This window comes from Vombatus ursinus, unplaced genomic scaffold, assembly GCF_900497805.2.
Source record: "Vombatus ursinus unplaced genomic scaffold, bare-nosed wombat genome assembly UNPS02014810.1, whole genome shotgun sequence".
NCBI classification, from domain to species: Eukaryota; Metazoa; Chordata; class Mammalia; order Diprotodontia; family Vombatidae; genus Vombatus; species Vombatus ursinus.
Genome location: NW_020954588.1, coordinates 14,274,516 through 14,287,650, shown reverse-complemented (window position 1 = coordinate 14,287,650; position 13,135 = coordinate 14,274,516). Strand labels below are relative to the sequence as shown.

Here is a 13,135-nt window from a genome sequence, read left to right as displayed (position 1 = left end):
CCCATGTGGCTTTGATCCAGTCACTGTTAACCTCTTTGGGCTTGAGTTTTCTAATCTGTAAAATGAAAGGATTGGACCAGAGGCGTCAAACACACAGCCACAGCCACATCCAGGCTGTAACACTCCCAAGGGCTGCCTGAATCAGATTAAAATGTAATCGGAAAATATTTAACAAAATAAATAAATAAAATGTAATAGAATATAGACAATATTAATATGTGGTTTTCTAAATCCATATGTGGCCCACAGGGATCCTTATGTACATTTTAGCAGTCCCTGTTTCTACTGGCATTTGACACCACTGGTGGTTTTATTTGTTTTTGTTTTTTTTTTTTTGGTCTGCTTTCTTTCACAACATGACTAATATGGAAATATGTTTTGCATGATTGCATATGTATAATCTGTATCAAATCGCTTATGCCTCAGTGAGGAGGAAGGGGAGGGATGGAGAGAATTTGGAACTCATTTTTTTAAAAAATGTTTAAAATTATTTTTATGTGTAATTGGGGGAAAAATAAAATATTATTCATAAGAGTTTAACATCACTGAACCCCATAATCTAATCTCTAAAGTACCTTCCAGTTCTCTATCAATGATCCTAAGTTGTTGATTGTTGCTATTTTCTTTTTTATTTATTTTTTATTATGAATTTAACAATCAATAAACATGAACATTTCAATCTACAAAGAATAGATATAAATGTAGCTTTAGATATATGTATGGGTATAGATACAAGTAGGGCAACGAGGTGGCAAGCACTGGGCCTGGAGTCAAGAAGACTTGAGTTCACATCTGGCCTCAGATCCTTACTTAGTTGTGTGACCGTGGGCAGGTCACTTAACCCTGTTTGTCTCAGTTTCCTCATCTGTAAAATGAACTGGAGAAGGAAATGGAAAACCACTCCAATATCTTTGACAAGAAAACCCCAAATGGAATTACAGAGAGTTGAACATGAATCAATAACACCACCAATAATACAGATATAAGTATGGGTATAGGTATTGGTATAGGTATAGATAGATATAGATGTAGCCATAGATTATAAATATGTTGATATAGAAAGTGAGTAAGCAAGTGAATATTTGTCAGCCACTTATTATGTACCAGGCACTATTCTAAGTGCTGGGAATACATACATAAGCGAAAAACACAGGCCATAACCCTCAAGAATCTTACATCCTAATGAGAGAAGTCAGTCTACTAAAATGCTTCTTAGGAGTAGAGCTGGATGCAAAGGGAACATGGCCTCAGCAGTGCATGAAATGGTGGTTTGGGCCAGGATTCAACAATCAAAAGAGAGGGCCACAGGCTGGAGGCATCTCCAGGGTGAGAAGGCTGCTGGGAAGGAGGAGGGGAAGTCTGGAGAGAAAGGAGTATAGAATAGAAAAAAAAGGAATGGATATGAAACTCAATTTATATAGTTTTTTTCTTCTAAAATTTATATTCAAGGGCAGCTAGGTGTTGCAGTGGATAGAGCTCTGGCCTTGATGTCAGGAGGACCTGAGTTAAAATCCGGCCTCAAACACTTGATACTTAACAGCTGTGTGACACTGGCCAAGTCACTTAATCCCGATTGCCTCACCAAAAAGCAAAAATAAATAAATAAAATAAAATTTATATTAAATTTAACACTTTGGTAACAAAACTACCCCGCTTATCTATGTCCCCTTCTGAATTTCCTTCCACTTTCTTGTGTATGATTTGTACGTTTTACTGATGTTATTTTCATCTTTTTCTTTTTTTAATACTATTACCAAATAGAAGAAAAATTTGGAATGTTTCATAAAAGTGCCTGACATTCTTGCCCAGGAGCCATGCCAATCTTCTGTGGGTTGGTTTAATTTCAGTCTATGTACTGCATTGCTCTTTTCATTGCTCTTTTCAATGGCGGGTCTTTTCTGTGTGCACTCTTTAGAAATTAAAACATTGCTCCTAGACATAAATTATTTATTGGTTCCATGCTTAGCAATCACCTGGGTGCAAGGAAAGGAGAGAACTCCAAATCAACAAAAGTTAAGGCTCTTTTCAAGAATAGCATATACATTCACTGGACATGTGGTCATGATACCAATACAATGACACCCCCAGAGTCATATAGGATAGGCTGAATGTCTGCATGGATGAGTTGTCCTCTGTATCATTAGAGGCAATACCCAGTGCTTAGCACAGTGCCTGGCATGTAGTTGGTGCTTAATCAATGCTTATTGACTGAGTGATGCACACCAAAGAGATCACAAAGATATTGAAGTATTGGTGATTCCCCATCCCTCCTATCCCAGCAAAGTTTTGTTTAATTCAATATCTATTGGGTAAGATGATGTAATAGTGATATTACCTCCACCACCATCTGCAAGTGTTACCTTTCACGTACAGAGACAACGCTTTTGGTCACATATCTTTGTTAATGAAGGACTCTTCTTTCTCTCTTGCAACCAGAGGGTTGCATTTATAACAGAGTAGCCTTGGGATAGAACAGCTTGTACTCTTGAAAGAATTTTCTGGGTACATATATTTGAAAATTAGCTGACCTATTCAAGTATTGAATTTATCTCTTGTTTTAATAGCATCCAAATAAAAGTTGGGTCAAAGTCAACATTCACCCAAATCATCTGCTACCCTCATGTGAGATGAAAGGACTTATCTATAGCATAGACAGTCATATTTCTCTCAAAAAAACTGAGAAAAATAATCAATTAACAAGTATTTCTCAATGCTTGTTAATAATGCTTATTAATGCTATGCCTACTATGTGCCAGGCACTGTACAAGGCCCTAAGGTCACAAAGACAAAAATGAGCCCATTCCTTTCCTCCAGGAAATGAATATTCTATCAAGAGAGAGAAGATATATGTATGTATGTTTGTGTGTGTATGTATATATATGTATGTATGTATGTATACACAAACATAAACTAAATACCAGGTAAATGCGGAGAAAGGGGGAATGATCGTAACTTCTTCATATCATTAAAATGGCAAAGGAGAAAAAGTCACTCTTTGTTTAACTCTAGGTCCCGTCATTAAGACAGAAGTTGGAGATACAATCAACGTTACTTTCTTTAATAAGAGTCCCTTTCCCCTCAGCATTCAACCAACTGGTGTGAGATTCAACAAGCATAATGAAGGATCCCGTTACAATTCACTCCACAGAGGTGAGTGTAGCCCTCATAAGTCAGTATTTATGGAATGCCCACTGTGTACTAAGAACTAGATTTGACTCATTTTCTAGCTTAGTCAAATTACCAGGTCAGAGTTTTGTTAAGAAAAAACTACCAATGAGAGAATAGAGCCCTTTCCCCAATATTCTATATTGGTTTAACATTTTTTGATAGTGATATCCTAATGGGGGGGGTATGGATTCAAGGTGAAGAATGAGACATACATTTTCAGACATGACAAAAATCCCTTAACCGCCTACAATCCCCAGATGATCTCTAAGGTTCTCACCCATTCTAATTCAAAAGACAGAGCCCAGACAGAGTCTACACTCCACCCGCAATACTGAGTAACATTTTAACCCTCTTAATGTTCATTTTATCATAGGCATTGCTTCTGCTCCTTCTCCTTCCTCACACGTGGCACCCAAAACAAAGTTTACCTATGAATGGACCGTTCCAGATGGAGTGGGACCCACATACAATGATCCCAACTGTTTAACCAAGATGTACTACTCTGGTGTAAATCCCATTAAAGATATGTTTACTGGGCTTGTCGGTCCTCTCATCATATGTAGGAAAGGAAGTTTGAATTCTGATGGTAGACAGGTAAGTTATAAGGTAGTAATGGGATATGATGGAAAGAATGCCTCATTTGGAATCAGGGGACCCGAGTTCAAATCTGGGATCTATTATGATTTGTCTCCTTTGTGATTTAACCTCTGTGGACCTCAGTTTTGTCATCTCTAGAATGAGGGAGTTCAACTACATGTTTGCAAAGGTTCCTTACGGCATTAAGTTAGTGTTTCTATGAGCTTATTAATGTCTCGGTCTTTCTTTTTTTAGATTATTATTTTTGTTTTTCAAGTAACAAGCATTTTTATTAATCTGTCCCTTCCTCTTTTAGCATTTTTTTAAAAAATCCCTTAATACATATCTATATAGTTCCACATTAGCCATGTTCAAACAAAAATGTATATTTCTTTCTGCATTTTAAGATCATCACTTCTGTCAGGTGGTAAGCAGTATGTTCCCTCTTCATTCTTTTGAACTAGTGTTTTATTATTGCACTGATAAGAGTTCTAAAGTCTTTCTCCTTGTGAATGTGGTTTTATTAATTTAACAAAATTGACTAATAATAGAATTTGTTTTTATGACTTTTTATGGTTGACAAGAATGGCTTCCATCAAACTTCCAAGTAAATTATTTTTGCTAGCTCTTTTCATGTTTAGGAGCATTAATTGAGAAGCAACTTTTCACATAAAGTCTTTCAAAGTTATTTTTCCCTATTATGTTGTATAAACAGCATTATACAAATTGTTGTATAAATTGCTCTATGCTTGTTTTCCTCTCTATCAGTTTATAGAGGTTTTCCTAGCTTCTTCTGAAATTATCCATTTTGTCATTTCTTATGTGGCAATAATTTTCCATTACATTAACACACTACAATTTGCTTAGCCCTTCCTCAATAGAACAACCACTTAATTTCCAATTTTTTGGGTACCATGGAAAGAACTACCATAAATACTTTTGAATATATGGATTTTTTTGTTTGATTTCTTTGAGATTGTTTCTGTTATTATCAAACCATCTGTTAGAGTCATCATTGTCCAAAAGAAACAAGTCTAGGTTTTTAGGCCTCCCTTTCAAAATAACCCAATAAGAAGTTTGTTGCACAATTGTTGACACAAGTATTATGTGGCTCTTCTAAAATTCTACTGCTCTGTGTCTTTGTGAATTCTTGAAGGTTGTTCCAGCAGAGCACAAACTTTGGTAGGTTACAACAAGCTGGAAGCATTTCAAGCAGGATCTTGGTGACAGATTATGTGTTTATCATCCAAGAATCAACCTAGCTATGTAAAAGGAGGTTCATCACTGTAGTTGACTACAGGTGATAATTTTTGAATTATAGAAACCTACAAAGACTATCTATTAAGAGGTGAAGGAGTTGCCATCTACGTTGTTGGGGATCGTATGCCAACAGAGAAATCTTAGATCTTTGAAGTTTTGAAGGACCATTCAGCTCTTCTCACCTTATCTCTCTGGGCCTCAGTTTCCTCTTCTGTAAAATGAAGGGAGCTAGACTAGATAATCTCTGAGATCTTTTTCAGCTCTAGAACTTTGATTCTATAATCCACTTCATTTGAATACACTTAGTCCAAGATAGATTGGCAATAAGGTCTTCCATGAAATCTGAGGTATTTATGTCATACAATTAGATTAGACTAAATTAGATTAGATTAGGACCCAATATAACCTATTATTATCCCCTATTACATTATAGAAACAAAAATACTATCCAAATATGAGAATAACATTCATTTATGTCATATAATTAGATTAGACTAAATTAGATTAGATTAGGACCCAATATAACCTATTATTATCCCCTATTATATTATAGAAACAAAAATACTATCCAAATATGAAAATAACATTCATTTTGGGCTTGACAGCCAAAGTTTGCAGAATCAGTCATTTTGTTTTCAAACAACTTCATTCCATTTGGAAAAACTAACCCTGGAAATCTTGAGTACCTTTCTCTTCCTCATTGGTAGCCAAATAGCCACATTTTGCTAGCAGGAAGGAAAAAGATAAAGCATCCATCATCCAAGCTAGAAGCTTGGATAGAAATAAAATGCAAAAAAGAACCGGTATTAGAAAATAGCCTTTCTAAGGTAGGAAAATACAGGTCCTAAAGGTATGAGTGCTGTGTTCCATAATTCGCTTTAATCCTGACTCCACCATTATTTTTACCTCTTAAGTAGAGGAATACATAATTGCAAGGACTGTATTTTCCTTCTCTACTCTCACCTTTTATTGTACATTTATGATAGTCTCTTCCCATGCCATGCATGTGATCATAGTGCCTGACTGCTCCCTCATTACCTTGCATATGCTTTTGAAATATTTACGTTGCAGTTTTTAATATTTGAATTTGTAGCTGCCTCCTTTGTCAGAATATAAACTCCTTGAGGGTAGGAACACCTTGTTTTTGTGTTTGTCATCCCAACACCTGGGACAGTGCTGGATAAATAATAGGCACTCAATGAATGCTTACTGATTGACAGATTAATTAACATCAGCACATTCATCTATCAGGTTCCTTTCACTGAGAGAATCAGAGACAGTCTTGTTGGCTTGTCAGACTTTATTTAGTAAATAGGATGACCTCATTTCAGTTGGAAAAAATTATTTTAAAATTGCTCACATCTATATAGCACTTTAAGGTTTTACAAAGCCCTTTGACAAGTGCATAGTGAAATGGGTCAGAGGACCTAGGGTCAAAGACCTTGAGCAAGTCATATAACCTCTTTTTTACCTTAACTTTACTCGTCTGCTAAATGAAGGCGCTGGACTAGATGGCCTCTAAGTCCTCTTCCAATTTTAGATCTAGGATCCTATGATTTCACACGTTAAAGGTTTAAGAAATGTATGCAGTTGTACCCCTCCAGGATTCAGAGGCTCCTGGATTTAGATCCCGATTTAGAGCAAGAAGATCTCAGACACCATTAAGTCCAATCTCCTCATTTTTACCAATTGTAAAACTGACATCTAGGAAGATTAAGGGATTTCTCCAAAGCCTTAGGTTGTAGATGAGGAAACTGAGGCATAGAGAGATTAAATGACTTGCCATGGGTCACATAAGCAGTGAGCAACAAAGGAGGAGTTTGGATTTTTTTTATAGTATTTTATTTTTTCCAATTACATATAAAAACAATTTTTAACATTCTTTTTTATAAAATTTTGAGTATCAAATTTTCTCCCTCCTCCTCTTCCCTCCCCATTCCGTAAGATAGTAAGCAATTTGATATTGGGTATGTATGCGCAATCATGTAAAATCTATTTCCTAAGATATACAGGAAATGGGGTATAGAAATCTATCCTGCCCTACAGAAAAATTGAAGGGGAAGGAGATAAAAGAAGGGGAGGAGAGATAGAGGAGAGGGCAGATTAGGAGAATGGGTATTCAAAATGTATGCCATCTTGGGGTGGGAGGAGGGACAAGATGGGTAGAAAATTTGGAACTCAAAATCTTGTGGAAGTGAATGGTGAAAACTAAAAATAAATTAATTAATTTTTAAAAAATTTTAAAAAAATCCATTTCCGTGTTAGTCATGTTGTGAAAGAAGAAATAGTTTGCAAAAAAAAAAATACAGTTTACAAAAGAGAAAAAAACTACCCCCAAAAAAGTGAAAATAGTATGCTTCAATCTGCATTCAGAGTCCATCAGTTCTTTCTTTGGATGTGTGGATAGTATTTTCCATCATGAATCCTTTGGAATTGTCTTGGACCCTTGTATTAATGAGAAGAACTAACTAAGTCAGTCATGGTGGATCATTGCACAATGTCACTGTTATAGTGTATAATGTTCTCGGAATTTTAAGGGAAGTCTTTTGACTCCAGTCAGCACTCTTTCCAATCTCCCATTCTCAATCCCACTCCTCAAAGAAAGCCTGCAAAAGAGTAGAAGAGGAAATACATTGATTCAAATAACTATAATGTAAATTAGAAACAACTACAAAAGCATTATGAGAAATTCAAAGAGGGAGAAAGCGCTTCCAGCTTGGTCTAATAGGGAAAGCTAATTCTGGGTCTCCAGACCTTAAATCTACTCTAAATGAGAAACTCTAGTGCAGGGTTTCTTAACTTTTTGGGGAGTCATTGACCCCTTTGACAAGCCTATAGCTGCCTTCTCAAAATTATATTTGTTGCCTATATTCATAATTGAAGGAAATACAAAATTAAGTTAAAGTTTAGAGAAATTAAAGACATAATTTTTTTCTCATTCAAGTTCATCGACCCCTGAAATCTATTCATGGGCCCCTTGAGGATCCATGGATCCCAGGTTAAGAAGTCTTGCTTTAGTGGCTAAAGGAGTCCTCCATCACTCTTGAGCTTCAGTTTGTAAAAAGCTCTAGGACACCCTGAAAAAGAACATGCTCATCCTGCTTCTTGTCTCAACACAAATGTAATTATCTGAGGACATCTGCTCTGGATTCATCTGTTGTTTCCTCTTGATCTTTTGTTTCACAGATAGGTGTAGATAAGGAGTTCTATCTGTTCCCCTTAGTATTTGATGAGAATGAAAGCCTGTACTTGGATGAAAATATCAAAATGTTTACAAAAGAACCTGACCGGGTGGATAAAGAAGATGCTGATTTTCAAGAATCCAATAAGATGCACTGTGAGTGCCAAATTAACAGGTGGACCATTGAATACCAACACAGAATACATACGTTTTATTGGACAAGATTATCTACAGCTTTTCCCGTTAGTTTAATTTGAAACAAAATTGTATTGATTTAAAATAGCCTGAGAGTAACACTCTTTGGTACTCAATTTAGTATTTAATAATAATAAATCTGCAAAGCATTATACATGCATTTTTCACTTGATCCTCACAATATGCACGTGAGGTAAATATAAGAGTTATTTTCTCAGTTGCATAGAAGAGAAAATTGAGATTCAGAATGAAGTGATTTACCTATAGTCACATAAATAGTACATTTCTGAGGTGGGACTTAATCCTAGGTCTTCCTGACTCCAAGTCAGGAACGATGGTGGCTATGCTATGCTGTCTCTCTACCTGAGATGCCAGTCATTTTGTTTTCTTATCATTTCAATCTAGGCAGAAAAATGGGCCATAAAAATAATGCTATTGATTGTCCGTGAAAAGTAACAGAAATGTGAAGTATGCACAAAAGGCTAACTAAAAATTGCAACATGTAGAAAGGTACAGACCACATTCTCAATGAAATTACATTTTGGTAGGGACTGTCCTTTGTTGGGTATTATGAGAAAAATCATCACACCAAATAGGAGGAGGGGAAGGTAGTGTATATATTTTAATAATGCTCTTAAATGGTAGATTTAAAGAGTTATGTTCTAGTATCGGGTCTTTATAGCTTGAGTATTATGAATTATTATAACACTATCTCCAAAATACTCAGCTTGACCTTACAATTGGAAGGGTATGATCATTTATTAGAATGCTCAATTTGTTACTTAAGGATCTAGGTTAAAATCCTGACTTTGCTACTAGCTACTTTTAGGGCTTGTGGGGATTGCTAGGTGGCTCAGTGGATAGAGCACTGGCCCTGAAGTCAAGAGGACCTGAGTTCAAATCTGGCCTCAGAGACTTACTAGCTGTATGACCCTGGACAAGTCACTTAACCCCAACTAGCTCAAAAACAAAAGATTTATACAATTCACCTAACTTTTCTGGGCCTCAGTTTCATCATACATCAGTTGAAGTGGTTGGACTGGATTGTCTGTAAGCTCATTTCCAGCTCTAAATTCTATAGAGATGTAAGAAAGCATTTTTCCTGGGCAATCTGAGCGAGTAATGAATTTCTAATGCTTCAGAAAAGTGACTTGGAAGCATGGATGCCCTGTACCCAGAAGACACAGCCATTAGGAGATGTAGGAAGAAGTGAGGTAGCCAGAGAACACTATGGCAGAATGTCACTGATGTCTTCCGCAGCTCTATGTATACACGTGTACCTCAGGCTACTCTGCATCTATATCTAGCTCCTGGGGCTGTCTGGGAAATACACAGATGGGACCACCATCTCGGATCTTTCCCCGGAAACACTCCTCCCATTGCAGAAATGAGAAAGAGGGAATCCTATCATAAATATGAGCTGAGACTGGGATATTAGAATACCATGCCTGGGAAAGAGCACTCCAGTGGGCAGTTTGGGACCAACTTTTCATTATCACAATCTTTTTGCAGCTATGAATGGATTCATGTACTGGAATCAGCCTGGACTTGACATGTGCCTAGGAGATACAGTCTCATGGCATTTATTCAGTGCTGGAAATGAGGCTGATATACATGGGATATACTTCACAGGAAACACATTCCTCTCTAAAGGAGAACGGAAGGACACAGCAAACCTTTTCCCTCAGACGTCTCTTACGCTCCTGATGACACCTGACTCTGCAGGTGAGTAGTCCGACCTATGATTATTTCCCTTCTTTATAATTTTTGTTTGTATTATATTATATTACATATATTATACATTATATTATATATTATTATAATATTATATATTATATATATATTTATATTATATAAAATTTATTTATTTATAATTTTTATTCTAATGAATTCCCCTAAGCTTGGTTATGAGCTATGCCCAGAAACCTTGAGTGGTGAGCACCTTCTTTTCCCCAGAAGCCTGAGTGTGATTCTAGAGAAAGTGGAACTACCTCAGTATAACTCCCTTGCTTTGGGTCTCCCAAGCTTCATTCTGTCCTACACTCTAACCAGTCCCTGGACACTGAAAGTGCATACATCTGGTGGATGGATCGGTGATGACTGTGATACCCATTGCAAAGGTGGAAACACTGGTCCTTTTATTTCATATGGTGTTTGTGACACATTTTTAAGATAACAACCTCATCCTTCCATCCCCTTTCAGACTCTTCCAGGCTATTAGAGGGTTGCTACAAGATAACTATTACTTCGAGGATCAAGTATAAACTTTCTGATATTTAAAGTTCTGTACAACTTATCCCCTTCCTACCTTTCACAACTTCTTACACATTATTCCCCTCCATGTACTCTATGATTCAGACACACTGGCTTACCTGATGTTTCTGCGCACAGCACTCTGTCTCCCACCTCCTTGTCTTTGCATTAAATGGTTCACGTCCCAGGAATGTTTTTCCTTCTTACCTCCATTTCTTGGGATCTCTGGTTTCCTTCAAATTCAAATCAACACCTACTGTACAAAATCTTTCCTGCTTCTCCCCAACTATTCATGCCCTTTCTCTCCAACTATCTTGTATTCATGTTGCATGTATTTTATTTTATTTTTTTTTTGGCTAGGCAATGGAGTTAAGTGACTTGCCCAGGGTCACCCAGCTAGTAAGTGTTATGTATGTGAGGCTGGATTTGAACTCAGATCCTCCTGACTCCAGGACTGGTACTCTATCCACTGTGCCACCTAGCTGTCTCTGTATATATTTCAAATATTCTTTTATATGTTAGAGTGTAAGCTCCTTGAAGGTTCACTTCTGGCTTTGTATTTCTTAGCTTAGGACAAATCCTGACACATAATAGGTGTTTATTTCATAAATACTTGTGTATTAGTTGGTTGATTGAGACTCTCATCAGAACTCCAAAGTCACAACTTTCCAAAATATAAGGCATACCTTATAGCACAAGATCCAGGGCACTCACTCTATGCTTATCCTGCGTTGAGGTCACACTGAGCTCATTGCTCTACTATTTTAATGTCTATCAGCTGATTTTCTCATTCTAGAAACAGCCATTCTCATTGTAATAGAATCACAAACCTGGCATCTGAAAGAAATGAGACCTTGCCTTAACTCCAACCTTCCACATCTCATTCAGTGTCCTTTACCTTCCTTCGAAAGAACACCACCCCCCAAACTATAAATGGACAAAAGAGAATTTAAATAAAAATTAAAAGCATGACCTATTGACTAGGTATGATTCTAAGTCATCCATTCTTTATCATATGTTGCTTGCTACGAATGTGGGTTTCACCATGTGAAATTATTGTTGTTGCTATTTGCTCCCCCAGGACTTTTTGATGTTGAGTGCCTAACAACAGACCACTACACAGGAGGCATGAAACAGAAATATCAAGTGAGACAGTGTGAGAAGTCTCCAGCTGACACCACGCTCTACCTACACGAGAAAGTCTACTACATTGCTGCTAAGGAGATGGAATGGGATTATTCCCCAAGCAGGCACTGGGAAGAAGGACTGCATAATTTACAAGAACAGCACAAGTAATTTGGCAACTCCAGACTAGTTTGATCTCCTGTGGAGTAGAATTGTTATTCTTTTAGTTGCTTGGGAGAGAATATTTTAAGGAAGTGCAGCATTGTTTTGATTTAAATTTCCATGAACTTACTTGCTCTTGTACTTTGAGGTCTATGTCCTTTCCCACTTTCTATCAGGCAAGTTTCCATTTTATCTGCTCTGAAATCTTGTGTCTCAACTAGAGACCAACAAAGCCATTTGTTTTGGCTCAAGAATCTTGCCTTCAGCCAAATCTGTTATTAAAAACAAGTGAGTTTCTCCCACATTCGTTTCCTCCACATTCCACCTTCCAGATCTCTCATTTAATTCTAGTTTTAGTCAATAACATTTTAGTACCCACTCTCTCGAGAGGTGAAAATTACTCCTTTCCCCATACCAATATCACTGCATTGTTTTTTCTTAAGAAAACCAAATGATTTCACATTTTTTTAAATGAACACAATGCTTTTCTTTGAGAGAACTCTGAAAACTCAAGTTTTTTTTTCAATAGCCAAACATTTTATACTTGCGCAAAAAACTGTGCTAGATGAAGAATCACAAAAATCACTGAATGTGAGTTGTAAAGTACCACAATGTTCCCTAGTCCAACCATACCCCAAAGGAGTGTCCACTGTAACATAATTAACAAGTGGGTATCCAACTTCTGCCTGAAAACCTCCAGGATGGGGAAGGTTTCCATTGTCTCTTGTGACAGCCATTCTACTTTTGCAAAACTCTAACAGTTAAGAAGTTTTTCCCTCACATCAAGTCTAAATTTGCCTTTTTTCAACTTCTACCCATTGTCCCTAGTTCTGCCCTCTGAAGTCAAACAGAGCACATATGACCTTCCACATGACAACCTATCAAATATTTGAAGAAAGTTGATTTGTTTGGGTCCAAATCTTCTAGGCTAAATATCCCCACTTCCTTCAACCAATTGTCATATGACATGGACTCAAGTCCATTTCATCCTAGTTGTCCTCCTCTGGACATTGTCTGGCCTATAAATGTTCTTCTTACACTCAATCTTCCAAATGAGATCTGACATTGACAGCTAGGGCAAGACCATCCCTTCCTAATTCCTGGAATCTATTAATACCTCTTTGTTCGTATTAAGAATCTTAAGATCTAAGAATCTGTCTTAATACAGCCAAAGATTACATTAGTTGTTACTGTTGTCATTGTTGTTATTTGACT

General features: G+C 36.8%; 1 protein-coding gene and 1 pseudogene across 7 annotated transcripts in view; one reads left to right on the top strand and one right to left on the bottom strand.

Annotated features, from left to right (window-relative positions):
• CP (ceruloplasmin) overlaps positions 1-13,135 on the top strand; it is a 66,856-nt gene that overhangs the window by 20,610 nt on the left and 33,111 nt on the right. For all 7 annotated transcript variants that reach the window (XM_027875830.1, XM_027875829.1, XM_027875828.1 and 4 more), the window contains exons 8-12: positions 3,010-3,150; positions 3,542-3,762; positions 8,191-8,341; positions 9,893-10,105; positions 11,715-11,925. In XM_027875830.1, the coding sequence (XP_027731631.1) occupies positions 3,010-3,150; positions 3,542-3,762; positions 8,191-8,341; positions 9,893-10,105; positions 11,715-11,925 (937 nt within the window). The remainder of the gene's footprint in view (positions 1-3,009; positions 3,151-3,541; positions 3,763-8,190; positions 8,342-9,892; positions 10,106-11,714; positions 11,926-13,135) is intronic.
• Positions 1,765-1,864, bottom strand: LOC114053257 (annotated as a pseudogene).